The sequence below is a fragment of the Pseudochaenichthys georgianus genome, unplaced genomic scaffold (genome assembly GCF_902827115.2).
Source record: "Pseudochaenichthys georgianus unplaced genomic scaffold, fPseGeo1.2 scaffold_1242_arrow_ctg1, whole genome shotgun sequence".
Lineage (NCBI taxonomy): Eukaryota > Metazoa > Chordata > Actinopteri > Perciformes > Channichthyidae > Pseudochaenichthys > Pseudochaenichthys georgianus.
This window is the reverse complement of record NW_027262161.1, coordinates 1-24,842: the sequence shown is the minus strand read 5'-3', so window position 1 is coordinate 24,842 and position 24,842 is coordinate 1. Positions and strand designations below refer to the sequence as shown.

Sequence of the window (24,842 nt, the reverse complement as noted above, 5' to 3'; positions counted from 1 at the left end):
AGATTGAACCAGAAACGGTGGATCTAAAACTGCCAAATAGAAACAAAACAGAAATCTCTTTTAGTAGATGATGTATGTTCTGCATTGGATATGCTTCTTTAGTATGTTTAAGAATAAATATGACTGGAATTACTACAGCAAATTGCAGATGAACATTTCGTATACAGGGATTAAAGTAGACACATTGGACTATCCCTCTCCCAATTTAGACCCAATGTACAGTAGCATATTTAACATTCGGACTCAATTATGTTACCCGTAGTAATACTTTCACCTTCTTTTAAACCCTGTTCTTATTGCTTGCATGCAATATCATTGAATTGAATTACTTGATAATCTTTCATTACAGTGACAAGCATTTGCTTTTGTGACAATAATAATATATATATTGTATATGCTGTAACAACTGTCATAATTAGTGAACTTTAGTCAGTCATGTACGAGGGCTGCTGATGAAGAGTAGACGTACCAGAGCTGAAGGTGAAGAGCTCGCCCAGGAGACACAGCAGCTGGAGGGCCATGAGGCACTTGGAGAAGGACGCTCCAGGAAGCAGAACCTCCAGCAGGCTCACACACAGCCAGCGCAGGAACTCCTACACACAACTAGCCTTTTAGTTCTTTCAAAAGAGGAAAAAAGACTGTGTGCTCTGCTGTGTTCATGAGTGTGGTTCACCTCGTACTGATGGAGTGTGTGCTGGTCTGCGGCTCTCTTGTCCGGATCTCTCTCCTGGCTCATTCTCTTCTGCAGCAGCAGAGCGCTGTCCTTCAATCTACACAGCAGCTGGACAGGAGAGGATTTCAAGCTCCATTTAGTAATACAAGTTTTTATTTCATCATCCAATTGTGTCATCGATTTGGCCGTGCAGGATAAAAGGGTTGTTAGCACTGAGGATCCCTTTGAATATGTCCTCATACAATGACTGTAGGTTTCCATCTGAGCCTTAGAATGAGCTGAGAAACTTAGATCCATATTTAAATAAATATTATGCAACAGCAAAAGTCAATGCATGTAAATGTCTGACCTTCTTCAGCAGGCTGACTGTCTGCTGTCTGACGCCTGGTGCCTGACTGTTGAGATTATGCGGCAGGAAGCAACGGATCAGGTCCATTTCCTGAGGGGTCAGGGCTTCGGTGCTGCGGAGGGTCTCACACACCAACCCCAAGGCGTCCATCCTCACCTGGGGTAACAATTGTATATTTACATTAGATACTGAAAATGTAAATAAAGAGTCATTTTTTCTTAAATAAAGTCATTTTAACCAAAATGTAGACATATTTAGAAAAACGTAGCTTGTGTGAGTGATTGTTGCAGTTTTAAATAATAGGATTTTCAGAGATGGAGTCATTTTCCAAAATAATTCATTTGATTTGTTGAAAAATAAGTCATATTTGATCGGAGGGGTTCTTTCAATAGGATATCTACTCTGTAACACGTACAGTGAGAACAAAGGTTTTACACATGAGGGTTCAGACACTCACTTGATCATGTTTGTGTACCAGTGCTTGTTGGAGCAGGGAGAGGGGCACCAGGCCCCCCCACAGACCCTCCTTTGAGGACGGAACGACACCCTGGGCCCGGGCCGCCCGCAGGCACGTCATGAGAGCGCCCAGTGCTCCTCTGCTGCCCGAAGGGCCTGTGAGGACAGAAACACGGCGTTCAGAGAGCGACCACTCCTTTGTTTGATGATGCTGTTAGAGAATGCTGCCACTGTAGCCGTGGAGAGGACGTGTTTACTATGTTTACACCACAACAGGATGCTTTGTGGAGCGAAGAGATATTCATATGCAGCTGATGTTATGGGACAGACAGGCCTGTGTGTATTTTGGTTTGTGTTTTGTATTTAATTTAAGAATATGTAGGCCTAAAGCTCAGGGAAATTATTTGTCTTAAAATATAAGCCTCGAGTAATATTGATTTATATATTAAATATGTATTTATTTAATAAATATTCATTTATTTTAATATTTATACGGCTTTATGTGCAGGTTTATTAATTATATGTACATCCCATACTTCTTTATGTATCATAAATCTTCATGCTTTGATGATATCATTGTTCATATAGCCTATAGGTTTTCAAGTTCAATAAAAACAAACAATATTTCCGGAGTTTCTCCAAACGTCCCTCACGGACACATTGAGCAGCAGCACACATTTGAATATTTGAGTCTTCACCTGTGCTGCAGGGCGGGGTGTCCTGCAGGGCCTGCACCATGTGCGTCAGACTGGACGGGCTGCAGCGGAGCAGCTTGGGCAGGAAGTAGTCCAGGATGTACGTGGTCTGGTCCAGCTTGGCCCGGCACAGCACCAGCAGCAGGGGGGTCACCCACGTCTTGTGCCAAACCTCCATCCACGCCTCTGAGCCCGTGGTGTCCACTGCACCCGCCTCACTGCCCAGCTGCGCCTTGTGGCTGACGAACAGCCTCTCCAGGAGGTCGCTGGCGTACGGAGACAGGTTCTGGTCCCCCATCAGGCCCAGGAGACTAACAGGCAGCTGGGGCTGGACGTCCAGCAGGTGCCTAGCCCCGTAGAGCTCCACCAGGCAGCTCAGGGAGCCGTACTTCCCCCTCATGTGCCACTCCAGCCCCAGCAGGCTGAGGGTGAGCTCTGTGATGTAGGAGTCTCAGCTGGATCAAAGATGGAGGAACATGTGTGCTGATGGAGGAGGAGGAGGTTGCGGAACAGCGCGCGGGTTTGGTGGCGGACGCCGTCCAGCGGGTGCTCCCAGTGGGAGTAGATGTGCTCCAGCAGGCGTTGCTGCAGCTCAGAGCCTCCGCTGAGGGACTGTTGGAGGCGGGGGGGGCAGACCTGCCTCTCCCCCTGCAGGCAGTCCAGAGCAGCGCTGCTCCACAGGGTCAGCACCCGAGACACCACCATGGCTGTACTGGACTCCTTTATACTACAGCAGAGGGGTACACATTGTTTACGCGTCAGAAACACTTGGAACTTTCAAAGAAGGTACACACAAGTAGCCACTCTCAGTATTACTGGTGTATTGCTTTTATCTGCTACATTTTATCTACGTGCATGTTTTACAAGCAAGTTGAGTAGGAATGCGATATTATTTGTGATATTTTCCATTAACAGTTTTTTTTTTGTCCTTTAATTTAAATGTTCTGTTTTTTGGAAGAAATTAAAAGTATATAACGTGTTTAAATATTGAATTTTTGGAAATGAAACATGAACTCACTATGGGCGCCCAAGTGTACCTTGTTTGATACAGATCTTCTTAAAAAGATGATCATTTTAATTCATTTTTCAAGGATGATGAAAATAATGCTTAAAAATGACCATTCCCTTTAATATCTCCAATCAAGTCAAAAGGATCGCAGTAACTCATCGTTTCCAAACTGCAGCCATTGTGGGCAGCATTATAATGTGTTGCTTTAAATGACTTTTGACTCTACTTGGGAACCTTCTGATATAAGCAGTCAGTACTGATTGGGGATCAGTGTACCTGACGTCCAGATCCAGCAGAGTGTTGGGAACCAGCAGCAGCAGCTGTTCCCACTGCGGCCCGGGCAGAGCGCCCTTCCAGCTCAACATGGCCAGAGCCCCGTGACACAGATACAGAGAGACCCCGGCGGGGCGAGCGCTGCTGCACAGACCCTCACACCTCTGCTGCAGCCACCGAGGGGCGGAGTCTAAACCCTGTGCTGAGCCACGCAGCAGACTGCACACCTGAGGAACAGTTCAACGGAATGAATATGATATTAGCAGCTTTAAACATGCACCATTATAAATATGTATATCTTATGCTATTTCATTGGTACATCATTTACTTATTCCTGCACTTTATTAACAACATCATGTCACGTGCACTATTTCATGTATTTTTCTTTTTATGTCGTAAGTGTATTGTATGTTGCAATGTTGGAAGAGCCCTAGAAATACGCTTTGTTTTTACTTTGACATGTATTTCAAAGATACACAAGTCAGAAGAAAATAGTAATTGTTCTCAAACATTTGTGTGAACATGTGAACAATCCAGAATTCTAAACAACGACCACAACTCACCACAGAGGCAACTTCATCTCCACCCCCCATGGCAGAGCGGATCAGTAACACTATAGCCATGCCCGCTGTACTCTGGACTGACTGGATAAAGTCCTCTATGAAAGGAAAAGGAACAGGGGGGGGGGGAGTGAGAGGAGAGTGTGTACGCACAGGTATTTCTGATTTCAACTTCTGGAGCAATGGGAAAGTGCATGGCTCCATCTGCTCCTAAGAAGCTTCCAAGAGTCCTTTGTTCCCTGAGTTAATGACTTCTTCTGAGAAGTTGTAATAACTGCTTAGTAAGGGTGGACCTTGACGGATGTCTCTGCATTGACATGAAGGCAGATCTTCATGTCTACTTCCATCAGCTGGGTCACTGTACATGTCCACGTGTTTCCACTATTTACCAGACACGATAGCGACATCGGTTCTTTCCGTTTGTCATTTTGGCAACATCTGGTCCTGGAGCAGTTTTGAACAGAAATACATTTACTAAGTTATGGTTAGGACTCAGTAAAGTGTGCAGGTACTTTCCATTTATTTAAGCATGCTGCTTTTTACTTCTACTCCATAACTCAGAGGGAATTCGACTTTTTACTCCACTATAGTTCTTTGTTTAGTTTTGAAGATTCAGGTTCATATTAACAAAACACAATATAATAAACAAATGTATTATGCATTATTATAGGTAAAGATCTATTTAACTGTATTCATCCCTTGGAGAAAGTAACAAGCGACACAATAATGCATCAGTCATTATAATTCAATATCATTTTATAGGATATTACTTGATGGATTGTTTTGGTCAATTTGATGCTTATACTTTTGGACATTTACAATTTTCAAATGTTGAATGCAGGTCCTATTTTTTTAGTACTTCTAAATTCTGGTAGTTGTATGAGGGTGGTGGTGTGATCCCCAGAGGGTCTCTAGTTTTGCCCTGGCTCTTACCATCAGTGAGGATGTGTGTGTAGCAGCCCAGCAGGCTGCTCAGTGTGTCCTCCAGCTTGGTGTGTGTGTGTTGAGCCTGCAGCGAGGAGCCGATGGTCTCCTGGGACCTCTGCATCACCAGCATGGAGGCCTTCACTGTCGCCAGGCAACAATACATCAGCTGGGCCTGAGCGATGTGACGTCCTGTGAGACCACTGGGACAACAGCAGGGGGCGACAACAACAAGGTATATACAGGATATTCAGAATCACAAGAAGATGATTTATCCTGAGGAAAATAATGATGACAGTAGATTCGTTTTAGAATAAAAAAAGATCAAATACAATTATATTAAAAATATATATCTATATATTTGATGTAAACATAGAAAAATTGCATTATGATTTAATTAAATAGAATATTTATATTAGCATAAGAAGCTAAGTATAAATGTGCACATTGTACTTCATTATATTAGAACAATCGTTACGTAATATGTGTATATTACAAAGTATGCAGTGGTGTATAACTATTCATAAAGATATACAAAAACACTGAAGAAAAGCAGATTATGCCTGTATACCTGTTCTGATGAAGATATTCACTCAATCCCTTGTGAAGAAACTGCATCACTAAATAGAGGAGAAAGATAGTTCATGACTGGCTTCTTTAGAAAAAGAAAAAAGGGAGACATTTCTAATTCCTGGGACACTAACCTTCAGGCAGCAGTTTGTTAATGCACCTCTCACCTGGAGGACATGTAATGCAGTTAGTCTACAGATTGATTTGATAACCGTTATCTCAAAAGTAGAACAATGCTGGAGTAAAGGTAAAGACGACCCCCCCCCTTACCGAGAGTGAAGCCATCCAGACAGGCAGTGATGGTGTCGGTGATGTGTGGGTACTGCTCTGAGGTTGGGTTGGACAGACAGTCGGACAGACAGGCGGACAAACTGTGGACAGTCTGCTCCTGTAGCCAGGCGGGCACTGAACCTAAAGCACTGAAGATATCAAAACAGAGACATGGTAATAATCAGGTTATCAAAATGATGTTTGTGATATTTAAGGTAAATAGACCAAAATATATTTACTTTTTTATACAGAAAATATGACTTTCATGATTACTGATAACAATGAAAACAAATTGATAACACTGGAGATGACCGTTTGCACTAATCTGAAAACTGATATGGAATTGACATTGCTGTTACGTTGAGGATTCAGATTTATATACAGTTTATTGATTAGAAACGTTTCTTGCTGTTTGCCATTTGAAAGAAGACTAAAATCAGCCAAACAAATACTGCTTTTCCCACTAGCATCATATGAAATCTCCTTATAGTCTCAATCTTGTTTACTTGTAGCGATGCGTTTCAAATTAAAATCCTAAAATGTAGCATTGTACCTGGCGATGGTTCTTCGCAGGGGGTTCTTAGCCTGCAGACAGGTGTAGACTAGAGTCAGGGTGTGCAGACAGGACCCCAGAAGAGCTCCATCAGAGGGCTCTTCACTCAGGGCCTCCAGCTGGGACCCCGCCTGGAGAAGTATGGACACACAAAGGTCTGTTAAAGGTCCCATGTCGTGCTTTTCCAGTCATTACCCGTCCCCTTGTGTGTTATGTAGCTTTTTCTGCATGTGAACGGTCTGCAGAGTCACAAACCCTCAAAGTGCACCCTGTAGCGAGTAAAGCTCTAACACAGAAAAGACCTGTCTGTGCTGCCCCAGAACGCCTCGTTGGAGATTTTTATTTTTCCATTGTTTTCTTCTTATAGTGTAGTAAGTACAGTGACGTATTGGGTATAGAGACGTTACGTCACTATACCCAATAGAGTACACACACACACACACTCAATCTTTTCTCAGCTGCAGCTCCGCGGATTTCTCAGCCTGAACTCAGCCTGAGACGGCGAGACGCGGCGGGGCTCGGCCTGGGCTTGTTCTGAGCACACGCAGCCTCACAGCCAGGCTGCAGGTGTGTGTGTGCGAGGAAGTCCGGTTCAGGCTGGGTTTCGCTGTGTCTCGCAGATCCCCCGCAGCAAGCCAGCTCACACTGTCCGCAGCAGCGAGCCTCGCAACGTCCCGCCAACACGGCACCCAGACCCTCATCTGTTTGTCATTACTGGTGTCATTTTCTGGTTGCTAACGCCATTGTAACACATAATCACTGATATTCCGCTGTAACGGTGGTGGACTCATCAGAACAGAGTGGGCGAGCTGACCAATCAGAGCACAGTGGGCTCACAGGGAAGGGGGGGGGGGGGGCAGGAGCTCCAACAAGCCGTTTAAGACAGAGAGTGAATACACATACTATACAGAGATGCTGTATGAGAAACCAATGTGAGTTTGGAAAATTGCACAATATAAATCTATTCTAGTAGACCTCAACAATGGAATTATGATCAGTAGAAATGGCCATGTCATGGACCTTTAAAGGGGAGCTATCATGCCAAATGTACCTTTGTACGTCTTTTATACATGAATATGTGTATATGGGAACTCACTAAGAGTCAGAAAAACACAACACTCTCTCTTTTCCCCCGTACCCAAAATCTCTAAAAACGGGGCTTTAACGGATCTGATACAGACTGATGCAGATTTGAAAATAGTCTGACATCAGTGACGAGGAGCTCCGCCTATATGGCCAACTCTCCATCAATCAGGGGAATGAGAGGTTGCCGTGGCATGGTAACAGCATGGTAACATGACGCTCTGCCCCCTCCTCTGCAGGGGGGCGTGGTCAGCTGCAGCGCATGCAAAGATGGGGTGGAGGAGAGCAAAATAGAGCGAAATGAGGCATGGCTAAAATGCATGATCTGTTTGGTATTTTGAAAAAGAAAATGTATAAATATACCTTATATAGGTATGGCCCTACAATATATTATTCAAATATAGCATGATAGGTCTCCTTTAAGCTACATTCTTGAAATCTAAGTTATTTCCCACTTTTATTTATCTTGTATTCATGTTGAAGATTACATTTCTCTGTAAACCAACCTTTATAACAAGCTGGATCTGCTGCACCGGCTCCGTCAGCTCCAGGCAGGACTGCAGGGTCTGTGCCACCTCCCTGACTCCATCCTCTCCTCCGCCCACAGAGAGGGATGCTGGAAAAATCACAAAGAATACAAATGAACCCAATTACATTTATATTAGTAATAAATACTCCTTATGTGCACATGAATAAACACATGTGTATACAACTCAAGTATGCATTTGTTTTCCATATGTAATAGTTTTTCTAATTATTAAAAACACATTTGAACTATTATTGTCTGTATTTATGTGTGTATTTACAAAGAAAAGCTATTTTTTATTTTTTAAAGTTTCCTTTACATATAGTTTTATAGTATTCATGTGTTATAATTTATTTGCTTGAATAAATATTTAAAATTATGCATTATTTATGTTTATAACTGCTTGTTTACTTTTCCTTCGTTGAAATGTACTTTTTCAAAAATATGTTTTTAAATGTTGTCATTTGTATATTGCACCTGCAATGGTAATTATAAAATTATAAAATTAATTCATATTATTTTTAAAATGAGAAAACTACTCTACTAATGTTTCGTATTGTTTACGTCTGTAGTTAATGTATTATATGTGTTTTCAATCGTTATACTAATGTTCAGAGGGTTTATACTACTTAACACTACAGTATACTACTTCACTTTTTGATATATTTCATATGTACCTACCTATACTATACACTGCACACGACTGCTTACTTTTTACCTCTGGTTAGATGATAACTGCATTTTCAGTCTTTTTTTTCAATTAAATAAACTATGAAGGGGTGTGTGGTACACACACCTGTGCTCTACTTCAGTCCTTTGGTCACATTACCTATCAGCTTGTGTAGTTTCTCCTCATCCAAAACCACAGCCTCTACTTTGGCGCTCTTCCTCTTCTTCACCACCATGGCTGTTCCCTGTATGAAGTGAGGAGCAATAATAGTTCATTCATTCACATGACTGTTTATCCAAAAATATGCAATTTACAAAAGTTAGAACTCCACCATTTGTTCAGTTTCTCTATTTGTCACACACACACACACACACACACACACACATATTTGTCACGCGGTCCTTGCATATTTTACTTTACCTTGGTTAAATGTAATAGTACTGTATGCTAGGACTAATGTTAGCCAGCAGTTATTGCTAGCTATAGCACTGAGTCTACGTCCGAAATTAAAAAGGGAGACACAGGTAGACAACACTCACACGGTAAAACAAGGAAACGCTCACAAAGAAAAGAAAGGAACAACTATATACAAGTTATTTGTTTAGGTAGCTAGCATTTACCTCAATTCAGCATAAGGTTTACTTGGTTCAGCTGGTAGGCATCTCAAATTCATGTAAAGTCACTTCCGGTAATGATTTTCAGAATAAACTTCATTTAAAACATGCCTAATAATAACATTTAAATTCCAATTTATATGGAACTTTTTGAGTTTCTCTATTCTTCATTTAATTACATGACAAACATACATTGTGTTGTGTGACATTTGCCGCTGTTTCAACTACTTGAGTATCTTGCAACTTTACATTTGAAGCCACACTTTTAGCTTCCTGTATTGTTATGACAAGCTTGACCAATCCATGGTCCATGCTGCACATGTGAGACGTCACGTCCGACAAATCGTTACACGCCGCCCTCAGAAGTTTGTCAGGCCATAAAATAGCGCTCCAGCTATTCATTGGTGGAAAACACACGTCAATATTACCCATACTTCGTTGTTGTACACTGCTGAGAAAACGCCTACCAAAAATATGATTGGACGTAATTGTGCGAAACCCCGCCCTCTACATCCGACCCGTCTCCAACTTTTGCCTGAGCTTGAAATGAAATCCTTTGGGCACGAGAGAAATTCACCGTTTACTCATGAATTAAGACTTTCACAACAGGAATAACAAGAAATGTGTTGATGCTGGAGTCGACATGGCGTGAAGTCCTTTGAGTAGTAAATATCCATCAAATATTCTCAAAGGTAAGTCGAGAATTTGGAAGAAAATTGCAGTGTTTTAATTTAGTTATAATAGGAAACGACAGAAAGTTCTTTGGCAGTCTTTTTGCTGAGTTTAGTTTCAACGGTGATTTCAGCAATTCATCTTTCTCGGAAATCCGCTATTTGAAATTATGAATATACACAATGTCTCTACTGTTTGCCATTACTCACAAATTCACTGTATATGAAAAAAGAAACAAATATGTTATTTTCGTCTTTTGCTTGAAGGTGTTCACTCTTATGTTATGTAAACAATATCCCGTAAAAACTGAAAACCCCAAAGTACGGTTTTATTAAATTAAATTATTTTTTTTAATTAAAAAAAGATTGTGACATCACAGAAAACAAACATACATGAGCTATATATAATGTGTCATAGTCTGTGTACATTATATTTAAAGTACCACAAACGATTTGAAGTTACAGTTTTTACTCCGAGTTGCTCACTGTTACTGTATTAATCCATACATCCTGAAATGATTTGAGGGAAGTTTGCAGCATTCACAAACACCTTTTAATACATAATAACCCAATGTTTAGGGTACTTTTTATTCCAGTCTGTACTTTTTAATCCCAGTTAGGGCTTTTTATGGCTCGATACATCATTATTCCAGCCAAAACTCCCAGGGAATCACTCTGAGAGCTGATGAATGCTCCACTATCTCATTACACTGACACAGGCTTTACTCAACAGGAAGTGAGACAGAGAGGGAGACAAAAAGAAACTCAGAGTCAGGGTTCAGGGGTTAAATTGCCTTTCATGTTTTCCACCACCCACATCCTTTCATTATCATCGTTAAATACTGCTTGGATAAAACAATTATATAGGTCCTCAATTATAGAAAATGTATTAATATCCTAACATGATCGTCTGTAATACGATAAGACATGTATTTGGCAGTACATTTAAGTGAATCAACTTCTCAACTGAATCACAGCAATATAAAGGAATAAAAGAAAGGAAAAGTTGATTGTAACAATGGCACTTTTTGTTGCATAACTAGGAAATTACTATGATTTCGATGATTTTTTCATCTTTAACAATAAACTAGATTATAAACATGCTGAGAAAATCATGTGATTCTTTAAATTACATATTATTATTTGTTTGAATTGATATATAATACAAACCAGATACCACAATTCCTTAGTCGTATCGCTCTGTTGATCTGCATGCAGTATATAATATATAGTCATTTATTTTTGTTTTGTTCTGTGGGCTCTTTTTTCCCTTGCCTTATTCAGTGTTTACCACAGCAAACAGGCGGCAGAATAAGCCTGTGGAAAGCAGTTTATTGCCGTCCTCCACACATGTTTGCAGTCTCTTTGTGTGGAGGCCATGCTGGTAATGAGAGGTTATTACTTGGAAGAGAAACCCGGGCTTTCTTTCTTCCTCCTCCATCAGAGATCCTCATCTGACTCTCTGTATGTACAACAGTTTTCCTATGATAGCGTCTGGAAAACATGATGCAAGTCCCAGGGAGGGCGTCAAGGTGTTTTGGAGAAAAAGTTGTGTTTTTCAGTTTGGCTAAGCTAAATGATACGCCCACTGCCCACACTGGTCCAGCTGGGCTCCCCACTGGAACATTTCAGGTGCTGCCTAGTGGCAAAAAATCTGCACAACACACCCTCTCTGTCTGTTAGTCTGTCTCTTTACACAAGTGTGTTGGGATATATTAAAGTTTGAGATGTGTGGTAAATGGATTTGCAAGTAGAGATGGACATAATGACATTGTATCTTGGATTAATAAACGCTCACAAAGTTTAATTGTGGTGAATTTCCATTGTTGGCAATTGATGAATATTCGGAAGTAGCCATCTTGAAAAAGCTGTCATGGTAGAATAGTGAAAACATAGCCTGATTTTCAAAATACAGGAATGATCTTGTGAGAAAAAAGAGAATCCCACTATTTGAGAGAAAACATAATTCCTTCACGGGCCCAATACATTTTATGATTACAAATGTCACAAAAAAGGGCTATTGGAAGAGTTAAACGTATATTTAGATTATAATCAGGATAATATCATCAGTGCAAAATGAAAAGGACATTTTCATATCTGTCATTTAGGAAATCAGATATGGTTCAGTTACTTTTTACCGTTTGATTGATTTCATAATATTTAAAGAACTGACGAAAGCAGCATATCGTGCCTAATGCAATATTGACATTAGTGAGCATCAACCCCGAGTGAGTCTTCGGTGCTGTTTTCCAGAAACTCTGACATAAATGAAGTTCTTGGGAAAACACAATTTTTATGAAGAACTTTTGGAACTAAATTGTTAATTGACCTCTCTGCTATCAACAACATTAAAGACATAACATGCCCAAAAATATCCAAACTTTAGTTTCCAGGTCAGCAATCGTCTGCTACCCTTGAGAAAGACACTTAACCCTTGTATGGTGTTCGGGTCTGTGGGACCCGTGATGATAAATTATCTTTTTCAACTCACACTCCAATGGCCTTGGCTCATTTTCTGTGAAGAACATATATCAGAACACATTTCCAATGACCACCCACTGCCCCCCCCCCCCTTACACATTTACATTACATTCGGGACCCGGGGCTAACAAAAGTGTGCTGTGTGGGCCTTCTGTGTCTGTGTCTGTGTGTGTGTGTTGTGTGTGTGTGTGTGTGTGTGTGTGTGTGTGTGTGTGTTGTGTTGTGTGGGTGTGTGTGTGTGGTGTGTGTGTGTTGTGGTGTGTGTGGTGTGTGTGTGTGTGTGTTGTGTGTGTGTGTGTGTGTGTGTGTGGATGTGTGTGTGTGTGTGTGTGTTGTGTGTGTGTGTGGTGTGTGTGGTGTTGTGTGTGTGTGTATGTTGTGTGTGTGTGTGTGTGTGTGTGTGTGTGTGTGTGTGTGTGTGTGTGTGTGTGTGTGTGGTGAGAGACTTTTCTGTTTCTGCCCTGCCATTCCCGCACAATAAATTCAAGCACCGACACCTGTCTGCTCTCACATTCCCGCATTATGTCCAGCGGGAACCCATCTTTATTTTGCTGCAAATTATGGGGTGAGACACAATAAATACAGCTTCGCCAGTTTGGGTCCTTATCACAATTCTGTTCTCTGCTCAGAGGGCCTTGCAAATGATTTTGGAAGACAGAGAACCATTTGATGATGATGTAGAGGAAGAGGAAGAGGTTTCAGAATGTGAGGATCACATTTCTGAGAATTCTGAGTCTGACAGTGACTTTGAAGAAGAGGGTGAGATTGAGCATCAGCTAGTTACAAAAAGAAGACGAGCCACAGGACCAGCCGGTCAGCGGGCAAAAGAACGAGTAGCACTTTAATTCATTAGTGTGATCTAACAAATGTAAAAGGGCAAATATTAACCATATATGCTGTTTATATTGCTTGTAATTGAGATGAAGTAAACATCTGTTGAGTATTTTAACATAAAATAGTTTGATTGTGTTGAATTGAAACCCAAAAAGGCAGCGGGGTCGGTCCACCAGACCCACGAACACTGGCTGAGTAACAAACATATGAACACCACACAAGGGTTAATCCAAACCAGCTTCAGAGAAAGACAATATTTCCCACAGGAAACATATAGCGGTGTATTTTTCTCACCACTGTGTGTTTATCTGTGTTCTCTTTCAGAGGGCCGGTCGTGATGGCGGAGGGTGAGGAGGCCATGAGCCAGGAGGACTGGAAGGACAAGTGCGTAGTCCTGGAGGTGCTGCTGATGAAGTTCAGAGTGCAGATCATCAAGATCAGAGAACTCACCGCTGACAAGGTGTGTGAAAGTAATGGCCACCTGTTCGACATACCCTCAAAGAATGGTTTGCATGATCTCTGAGGAAAGTTGTCTTGTCATTCTTTGTGGGATTACCTTCCAGAAACACAAGCGGTCAGCTTCAGGGCAAACCCTTGCAGTGCAGAACCTGTTAAGGCAAACAACGATATGTTTAGTGAAAATGGTATGGTTTGGGCTAAAATAACAACTGGAATCATGTAACGTAAATATCATTGTTGAGGTTAAAATAGCTATGGCAGTGGCTTTACCTAGTTCGAACGTTAGGGAACAAACATCTCAAAATGTGGGGTTTACAATAACTTCGGAATCGGCGTTCAGTACAAAAGTTACGTAAGAAATATATCATAATAATACTTTAGATTTTTATAGCGCTTTTCCTAATGCTCAAAGAAGCTTTACATACAATCAGAACAGAAACAGTACAAAGAAAACAAATAACAGAAACAGTAGTCCTAACCTAAGTTAAGTTGGCCAAATTAAAAAGTATTTGCTGACCGCTGGTTTCACACAGCAGCCTATCAGCAGCCTACATTGCTTGGTATGGGATGTATTGAAAGTTTATCGAAGACAATATCAAAGATGTAAAGTGGTCAACATGTCCCCCTCAAGAGGAGGACATCCACTCTGAAACGGAGAGTGGTGGTGTGTCTGGTGCATTGGGCCGGCCCAAACTGCTCAGTGGCCTAGATATGAAGCTGCTCTCCAGGGAGGCTGATTAGAGCTCTAATGTAAACAGCAGTCTTACCACAGGGCTCCGCCACGCACTGCATGCTGGGACTGACCCAGCTCCAGTCAATTACAGAGTAAGCTCAGCTGGACAGCAAAACAAACTCCCGGAGAGTTGGAAGAAAGATTGGTTTTGGTGGGTTTTTTGTAGCCCACGTAACATATGTGAAAGTCTCTGCTGTTTATTTTTAGTCTTATCCATTATGCTTGACAGATTTTTCTTAAGCATTTTTTCCACCCAACATCATAAAACACACCATTAAACTCCTGTATTAAACTGTTAAGCTCAGTGCTCTGTAATAATGTCTGTTGTAAATCTGATAGCAGTAATCCTTTTATTTACCCCATACGGAAGAACACTGATTTATTCCCCAGGGATCCAGAGTTAAACCTGAGTTTAACAGTTTTGCTAAATCTTTCATTTGACAAAAATGCTTTTGGACCACGAATACTGTGCGCTTGCATTCAATACATTTTATTTATGAAATTTGAAAAGATACAAAGATTAAGGGAACCTGCCTCGATTTTAGTTGGGTCGTAACATTTGTAAACTAATAACATTATTGCCATCATAACAAAAAAGATTTAACCTTATTGGCCAATTCCAGAATTGTAATAAAAGACAAGAATCAGAACTATTTAGCCAATTCAGGCAGACACAACTTTCACATTTAAATGTATGTTACTGCTGTAGATGTATTGTAATGACTCATCACTGTGTGCTCCCCGGCCTGCTGATGCAATAAGCTCATCATGTTAACATGCAGACCCTTTTCTCTACTGTGGCTCCCATCGCCTCAGCCAGAGCTTGTTGTTTTAAAGCTGTGCGGGGGCGCAAGCACGTCACTGCAAAACCCCCCTAATATCTCACTGTGGAGGTGGGCTGATAAAAGGGTGAAGAAGTCGTTGGTGAGTCACTCTGTTGTTATTCACTAGTTTACATGCAGAAGCTGGGATCCTGAACGGAGCAGCTGGAGCGCTGTGCCCGCAATGACTTCACCCATCATTTGGCGGGACTTGAAGAATCCCCGAGAAGATCCAGAACATGGTCAACATTGAAGGCAGATTAATGGTTATCAAAGTACAAATATCCAAAATCAGTTCAGTAACGGTTTTCAAGGGGACAATATGTACTCAAATTGATGGGTTTGGATGACGGGGGAAAACCGTGTCACGGGCTCTTTAAGATCAATATCTTTTCTTCATTCATGTATCTAGCAATAACCTTTACCTCTTGTTTTGTGATGGCTCTAATATCTAAGTTGTTTGTAAGTCACAGAACACTTCTTCTAATGTGCCTGGTGGTTCCTTGGCTGGGTTAGTGTAGTTCCTTGGCTGGGTTAGTGTAGTTCCTTGGCTGGGTTAGTGTAGTTCCTTGGCTGGGTTAGTGTAGTTCCTTGGCTGGGTTAGTGTAGTTCCTTGGCTGGGTTAGTGTAGTTCCTTGGCTGGGTTAGTGTAGTTCCTTGGCTGGGTTAGTGTAGTTCCTTGGCTGGGTTAGTGTAGTTCCTTGGCTGGGTTAGTGTAGTTCCTTGGCTGGGTTAGTGTAGTTCCTTGGCTGGGTTAGTGTAGTTCCTTGGCTGGGTTAGTGTAGTTCCTTGGCTGGGTTAGTGTAAGGCGAATCTGGGTAGGCAAATAGTTAAAGTCCAAGAAAGCCTGTATGAGTGGATGAAGGGGGGATGAGGAGAGAAAAAAATGAAGGCTGTGTGTAAAGATTGAGCTGCCCATGGGAGGAAATACCCAGTTTGGTAAACAGTAGGCCCTATGCGTGTGTGTGACGTGTGTGTGACGTGTGTGTGTGTGTGTGTGTGTGTGTGTGTGTGTGTGTGTGTGTGTGTGTGTGTGTGTGTGTGTGTGTGTGTGTGTGTGTGTGTGTGTGTGTGTGTGTGTGTGTGTGTGTGTGTGTGTGTGTGTGTGTGTGTGTGTGTGTGTGTGTGTGTGTGTGTGTGTGTGTGTGTGTGTGTGTGTGTGTGTGTGTGTGTGTGTGTGTGTGTGTGTGTGTGTGCGTGTGTGAGTTAGAAAGTTGACGCAGTCAGTTATACGGTGTCCACGTGTTTGTATGAAGGTCAGGTCAAATTAATTTATGAACTGGGTTTTTAACTTGACTTTGCACAAAAATGAGAACTGGCATCGTGTGTGTGGGTGAAGCTTTTTGGGAGGGACGTTAGTTTTGGCCTGCGGGGCCTCCAGCTGTAACAGTAGGCTACACATCTCATGAAGGAGACAAAGAGCCCAAGTGTGTTCATTTTCTGTCAGAGTCCTGCCTTCAGACTAACATGCACACTGATCGTTTTGATTCTTTCTCTCTGCCTCTTAACCGCTACTTTACAAAGAACGTATCAGCATTTGAAATGATGTCAAATGCAAATGAGGTGGAGTTCTAGGAGTATTTTAAACTACAGGATTGTGTACGTGGGATTGGCTCGATGTAAACCACTATACAGGTTGTCATAATGAAGGAACATACACCTCGTTCCAGGACTCAACACTCAATGTGTTTGTGTTTGTTTACAGGCATCAATGGAGCTCTGTGGCACATAGAAATAAGATTACTCTTTGGACACACACACACACACACACACACACACACACACACACACACACACACACACACACACACACACACACACACACACACACACACACACACACACACACACACACACACACACACACACACACACACACACACACACACACAATTCTTAATATTAGTAGCATCAATTATTTGTTGTTTGAGATATTTTTGTTGGATTTCTTTATGGATTTCATGTTATTTAATTTAATTGTAATGAAATACCCTCTAAAAACCTTATCTAACATGCTAACCTACCATTATATTAGTCGATTAACCAAAGAGACTGAATTCAAGGGGTAGCCCAGTGCTGTTATTTGTGGTCCAAACTATACTCAAAAAAACTTTACAAGCCTGTTGAACCTTGTCGTAACATTATCGTAGCGTTGTCAGTCATACGTGTGAGCTTGGTGGCTGGCATGAGCCACTAGTCATACTGTAGTAGCATATCATCGTGATACTGTCAATCATAAGTGTGCAATACAAACAGAAGAGCTAGACTCCTTCCTCACTCTTCACATACGTTAACATAATAGTGTTGCATTGAAGGGTATATGCTTTTTTATTATATCATAACTTAGTACTTTTTTAACATATGTAACATTAAGCTGTCTGTGGCTCTTTCCTGCTGTAACGATGCAAATGTCCCCTCTGTGGGACTAATAAAGGTATTCTGATTCTGATGGCGCCAAAGCTACAAAATGAAGTGCATCATTAAGGCGTTAAATCAAAGAACCGACTCAAGGTCGTATTAACGTATTATAACCTTTGAAAGGGAAACTAGTCCCAAACACAGACCAAACAGGGTGAATTGGCACCATTTTATAGTTTGGTCTTCAAATATATATAATTAGTCAACCCCATTAACACATCCAAACGTCTGCTTTTACACCTCTACCTACCTAGTCACCGCCACATAGATGCCAACGGGTGACTTCAAGTTATTCAGACTGGCCCTCACAGACGGTGACTATCTTCATGTGTGTGCATCCTCATTTGCTTGTGTGTTAGTACCCACTGCTATCTGCTTGAATGCCTGCCTTGTTTGTCACAGAAAGCTAGTTTATGAGGTGAGTTTATCCGTCTATTTGTCTCCAGTTTCCATTTTATTGGTCCAAAATAACAATTATAACATTATAAATGTAGTGTAAGAGTGTTGGATAGCATATGTGCGTGAGATGAAGTTCTAAATGTAACTATATTTGGTCAGCCTTTTTGGTATAAAACCTGTAGGTCAGCTCTGTGAGTCGTAGCGTCTACAGAAAGAGGCTTTGTGAGCTGGCTGTGGATGGAGCGATGGGGGGGGGGTGGATGGAGTTCAAGGGGAGGTTGGCCACAGAGCGCCAGACGCCAGTTGTGGAATTTCAGGAATGGAAGTTGAGCTGGAGTTTGGATCTGAAGAGAGAATTTACTGCAGAGGTGATAGAGCGTTTTACGAAGGTTACAGAGGCTGAGGGAGAGGCGAGGGGGTCACGGCCACGCGTGTGTGTGTTTGGGAGGTAGCAGCAATACTTATATTTGTTGTACATTCGGGGCTGTAAATCATAAAATCACCATCATGTAAAAAGTGATACTCAACCAATGCGCCAATAGGGTACCAAGTGGCACACACCCACCATTTTTTATTTACAAAGAACACTGGAAATGTCTATGTCCATAAGAAGTCAATTAGGGGACAAAGAGTGCATGGAAAGCATCACAATAGTGCATTTTGCAGATCTTAGAAATGCCCCACATCAGTTAATTTAAAACTGAATAATTCTAAAGAAAGCTAAATTATGGGCCTTTTAATATTTAGTTATTCTAACTTATACATATTATTGTTTTCAGCTATGTTAGTTTATCTTTTTTTCAGCAGGATTACGGAAAAACTGCGTACCGAAATAGTTTTCAACAAATCCGAGTTACTAGGTTGGAGGGGTTGGCTTCAATTGAATTCACATGTTTAAACATTGCAACATACGGCATTTGTGCTACATTCATGTGGTGTCGGAATATCCGACAAATGTAAAAAATGTATTACAAAATTAAGTGAAGACATAAGACTTTTGAAAAATAACGTTTACGAAGATTTCTACATTTCCAGGACAGATATCTGGCATTTACAAAACGTACACATTTCTTTTGGTCCTACCCTTTTTACTAGAAGTGACTCCATAGTAATGTGACTTAGTAGTGTTTTAGAAGTAGAAAAGGACACACAAATGTCATATGTCCTATGTCGTTGCCAACTATTTAGTTTCCACAGTGGTTCTGTTAAATGCACTTAAATAAACAAATTAGCACTCCTAATCACTTAAAGCAGCTGCCGTTCTGTTCCATAACCAAACTTTGTGTAAACTACCGTGAAGAGTGATAACTACTAAGCTGCAGCTGGTGGAGACTGGCATGGCTGTGCTCCAGCTTTCCCTTGCTGCTGTTAATTCCAAAATACCAGTAGAAGTGGACCCAGCGCCGTCCAAAAGCAGCCACACCCTGCCAGAGCCACTCACTATTTCCACTGCACAGTGTTCTGGACCAGAGTGGAACCAAGGCCGGTACATCACCACTGTTCCAATTGTCATTTAAGTGGAGGATTGGTTCTGGGCCTGGAAATTAAACTACTGTAAAAAATCTACTGTGGGTTCTTTTTGTCAGTGGAACCTGTGGTGTCTTCACATCTGGTTTGGTGATTATATTATGTCCTTTTGTGCTCATTAAAACTGACAAATAAGACAATAATATAGAAACATGCCTAAATTCCCGTGATGGATTTCTTTGGTTACGATCACTTCACTGGTCCTACTTCTTTGTTATAATTGCATTAAAAATATTAATATATATGTCACAAAAGCGCACCCTTTATATATAGATCCTCTGCTGTACCACAAACCACATGTGCCTCTCTCAATACAGATATAGCATGTGGCGGAGGATAGTATGTTAATTACAGGGCATGTATTCTGTATGCTGTAGCTGGAGACGACACACACACAATCTCGCACGCACACCAGACATAACAACATATAAAACACTATAAACATATGTCTGCAATCACAGAAGTGGAGTTTGTTCTGCTGAACAAAACATGTAAGTATCATAAAAGTGTGCTAGCCAAAAATCGAAATGTTTGCAATACTGCCAAATCCAATCGAAAAAATCCCATTGCTTTTTGTTAAGAGATCCCTTGTAGCGCTAATTTCTTGGTCGGCGTAGAAAGAAAAAAAGGGCATAACTACACCACTCTTTAAAACAGAGATTTACGAGAATGGCACTCATGGAGAGCAGACTGCCAAACTCAACGGTGCATCCATTAGCTCCTCCGATGATCCCATTTCCCGAGTTGGAAAGTCATTCATAATCATAATGCAAACTTTCTTTGTAAAATGTATAATACTGGTCATATTGATTCCAGAGTTGATGATTGTTGAAATTGAACATACATTAAACCAATCAGTATCATATCATTTTAGTTGCATCAATATACTTATTTTTTTACAAAACATCCAGTGTTTCGGTAGTGAGTCAGTGACCACAGTATTTTGTTCTCAAGGTTGTATCATATTCCCTCAACCTTATTGCTTAATCTTAACTCATAACATGCCTTATGTTGAAGTGTGAATGTTTGAAGCTACTGACCCAGAATCAGCACTTTAGTAACAGGCTGAAATAGAGGGGGATGAGGCTAGAATGGGTGATCTGTTTGGTATTTTGAGCAAAACACTTCATAGACATGTTTTTTATATATATGAGACCTATAATATATGCCTAACAATAGTATAATAAGAGACCTTTAAAGTAACACACTGATTTTCAGACTTTAAAACACATTTATGTCAAAACAATGGGATTTACCTGCTTACCATTCAATTGTGTCCCTAACGAAACGATCATGTCAATTACCGAAACGTAAACTTATGTTTCGGTAGTGACAATTCTAGCTAAGTTTGAGCATAACTAAAGAATGCTAGCAAGTACATGGCTAGCATACACGTCTTTGAAGATGTTTACACACATAAAAAACTAATACTTTGCATAAAACCCCAAAAAAGTTTACTTAAAGGTGGGGTATAGGTAAGTTTGAGAAACCTGCTCGAGATACACTTTTTGCTATATTCCATGGAATGCTCTTAACATCCCGATAGCAATGAATATCTTAAGTGCTTTGACAAAAAATCCATAAAAAAATATCATCAGTGGAAGCCATAGTACTGTAAAAAGCACGACCAATCATTTTAGCCGGCCCGGCTAAAGTAACTGGATGGCCTACCTGCCTGTCAGCCTTCCATCTGTGCACAAACTGATCTCATGCCCTCATTGGTCATGTGCGCGTTCGTGTGTGTTGGAGGAGGGGCTCTGTAAGGAAGTGGCAGATTTTTTCCGGCTGTGTATTTTCAAATTCTAGCGCACTCGAGCTGGTTTCTCCAAAATTACCTACCCACCTTTAATTGAAGATAATATGTGTTCGTTAGTGACAATTCTTAAGGTTACATGCCGATTTTCAGATTTTGGAACAGATTTATATCAAAAGTATGGGATATAGCTACTTGCCATTCAGCCATGAAGGACAGGGATGCAGTGTCACTGCCTAGTCAACAATGCAGGGGTGTGGCTAAAAACCAGGCTCAGCCATTGGACTAAAACCCCTGTTTCGGTAGTGACATGAAAACTGGGGATAATATTTTTTGAGTATAGTTTTTTTATTAAAAAATTAAACCCACTATAAATCTAAATATTCCAACTTCTGTTTGAATGTAATCATAAAGATCTTCTAAATACACCATTCAACAAAATAAAATGTTTTAAGTGTTATTTACACAAATTGAAATGTAGATGTCAGGTTTGGGGACAGCTACTTCCCAAAGTACCCTATAAATGATGTTTTTGTATATATAATGAAGCGTATCACTATGAAATGTAATGCCTTATGTTTAAATAGACCATAACATGTTCTTAGTAAATATCTATGTCTGAATACTTAATTGTTTTGTTAAATAGTTTTTCTTGTAGTGGGACCGCACTTTGTACTAATTCGGTACGGAATGCCCCATATACTGTATGTGCACATGGAGCAAAAATATTCTAACCACGATGGTTGCAGAGTTGCTAAGCAGAGAATTCCCATCGAGATTCTGCCATTTTTCTCCCCACAAAGCCACTGAGGTTTGAGAAGAGTCTCCTCGTGCGGATTCTACCACTTTCAGCTGAGGAATATCGGAGGAATGTTGCTCATAAAGTCATCTCTCCCTTCAACTCCCTCAGGGTTTTTCATCCTTGTGTGTGTGCGCTTCCAGTCCATCCACATGTGTGTATCCATGCTGTGTGACCTTTTGGTGTTGCAGCGGCTTTTAACACACTCATACCAGGTTCCACAGGCTCTGCTCTGATCTCAGCGCAGAGCTTGCTGTACCTTTTTAGAAGTGACACCTCATTATTATTATTATTATTATTATGTAGCTGGTTAAAGGTGCTATTCTGCAGGAATAAAACTGCCTTATCAATTCTGAGATATAAGTAACTGTGTTGTAAACATACCGAAACATTGCCAAAAAGAATTGGCAGCCTAATCTTGGCATTGAAGTCTGCAATACATTTCACAGTTAGTGCTAAAGGTTTTGTTTTTTATATAGTACGTTTTCTTAGAGCACTTACCTTCTGGCACAAACAGAGCCAAAGGTTTATGTAATTTCCACAAAAATAGCCAATGGAATGAATCTGTTCAAATATATATTCTAAATTATTAGAATTACAGATCATTGTAGTGACACAGAGGAGGAAAGGGAGCCATTACATTTGAGAAATACCCAATAAAGACAGCATGTTAATGAACCAAAATAATTGATTTTGTTATATTATAGAGTAAATCTAAATATAAAGCGAATACATGGATGACATTTTATTTTGTCTGCACCGGAAGAACTTGTGGTTTCCAAATAATGAGAAAAATAACTTTTGATTTGCAAAATTCACCTGAATGCCACTTCAAATCAGAACAACAACTGGGAAACAAATATCCATTTTTTATTTAATCTCAAAAATAAATGTCAACACATTGTCTTTGTAGCATCCATGTAGTTTCCATCTGAATACTTAAAGCGCATAAATAAACAAAATGTGGAAGAATGACTTCCAAAGTCCAAGAAAGAGACCATCCAAGGTGCTCATGAATGCACCATGGGCCTTGGCGGAGCTCTGCTTTCTCCAAGTGCTATTCTAGTTGACAACATTACATTATTTCCATGGAGCTAACATAGTAAAAATACCAGAAATGAAATACAAATGAGCAGCTACAAATTAAAGTAATTAGATATGGATTTCATCTAAAGAACAAATCCATGTATGTGCATAGGACTTTGAGTATGCCTATTGTGATTCTAGCCCTTCTGAGCAATGGATGCCCAATGAACAGCTGCAAAGCATCTGTTCCTTTGCAACATAATTGCATTATCTGGAGCTCATCCAGCTTCAGCATGCAGCACTTGCTTTGTCTTTATTTGGTGCTGTTGTGCTTGACTCAGGACGTACATGGAATATTTTCCTTCTGAGGTGAAGCTGAGGGGAAATAACAAACAGTTTCTGATCAGATGCTGCAGGTGAAGGAAGTGTTAATATGTGTATGTGCTGGTATAGGATGCAATATGTATTATATCAGTTTTAAGATCAAAAGAGAAAGATAATAGAAGAATAAAATATTCAAACAAAAATACCGCAAATGAGGAATGAAAACTAATATTGTGCTCTTCCTTTTCCAGATTCAACAGTTGGAGACGCAGGTGATCGATGCGGAAAAACGGGCCTTCACCGCTCACCAGCAGGTAAGGATCCGTTCAAAAGTGTGTATACCTCTCCTGTCAGTGTGTGTATAATGCGTACACATGTGTATTTACAGTGTGAACATGTACTTTCAGGTGCAGTGGATGGAGGAGAAGCTGAAGGCTCCAGACAGTCAGTCCGGAGACTCGGAGGTGCGTTTGTTCCAGCGGTGCCAGGAGCTGCAGGCCGTGGTGCAAGAGAAGGAGGACGCCATCGCACAGCTGGAGCAGCAGCTGGAGGAGCAGGTAACACTCATCACATGGAGAGCTTCTTCATAGCAACAGCCAGGGGATTTTTTTTTAAAGGTGCCAAATAATGTAGACTGAGGAAGATACAGGCATGCAGTCAGTCGCCACAGCAAGCAGAAAACATAACAAACTCTCAGTCCCTTGTAAAAAGCTTTCTTATAATCCCTAAATAAGAACATTGAAAATGCAAAAAGAGCACCTACATTCTTAGTTTTAAATTCTACTAATAATCATGATCACAGGTTTAAGTTCAAAGCCACTACAAATACAGGCGCCCCCTGTGGACAAAAGTGATAGTTTCCCATAGAGTTAGCTAGCTTTGTTGCCGTAAATTCATTTAAAGGTGGGGCAGGTAAGTTTGAGAAACCGGCTCGAGATACACTTGTTGTTATATTCCATGGAATGCTCTTAAATACGACGGAGTATTAGGGCCACACTTAGAAAAAAAACCCAGAGAGATTCCGATAATAAAGTCGTAATAATACGAGAATAAAGACATAGTTACGAGAATAAAGTCGTAACATTACGAGAATAAATCGTAATGTTACGAGAATAAAGTAATAATTACGAGATTAAAGTCGTTGTTTCATAAGTGACTTGAGAAGCGGACTTGGAGGAGGAAATGGCTGGTTCTGGCCGATTACATTACATTGTATTTAGCTGACGCTTTTATCCAAAGCGACTTACAATAAGTGCAGTTCGACCTTGAACAAACTTGAATCAAACTATGCAGAATAAACAGAATCATATAAGTACATGAGGTTTCATAGAGCCAAAACATTTCAAGTGCTACTCAACTGGCTTTAGGTAAG

The 24,842-nt window shown here is 40.7% G+C and overlaps 1 protein-coding gene and 1 pseudogene across 1 annotated transcript; one reads left to right on the top strand and one right to left on the bottom strand.

Annotated features, from left to right (window-relative positions):
* Window positions 1–469: 469 nt before the first annotated feature.
* LOC117440809 (tRNA (32-2'-O)-methyltransferase regulator THADA-like) lies at window positions 470–9,258 on the bottom strand (annotated as a pseudogene).
* Window positions 9,259–9,811: 553 nt separating this feature from the next.
* On the top strand, window positions 9,812–24,027 carry LOC117440808 (pleckstrin homology domain-containing family H member 2-like; the record flags this gene model as incomplete). Its single annotated transcript, XM_034077043.2, has 4 exons — window positions 9,812–9,917; window positions 13,536–13,671; window positions 23,722–23,784; window positions 23,878–24,027. Coding segments are annotated over exons 2-4 (336 nt in total), but the record flags the coding sequence as incomplete, so codon positions are not given.
* Window positions 24,028–24,842: the final 815 nt, after the last annotated feature.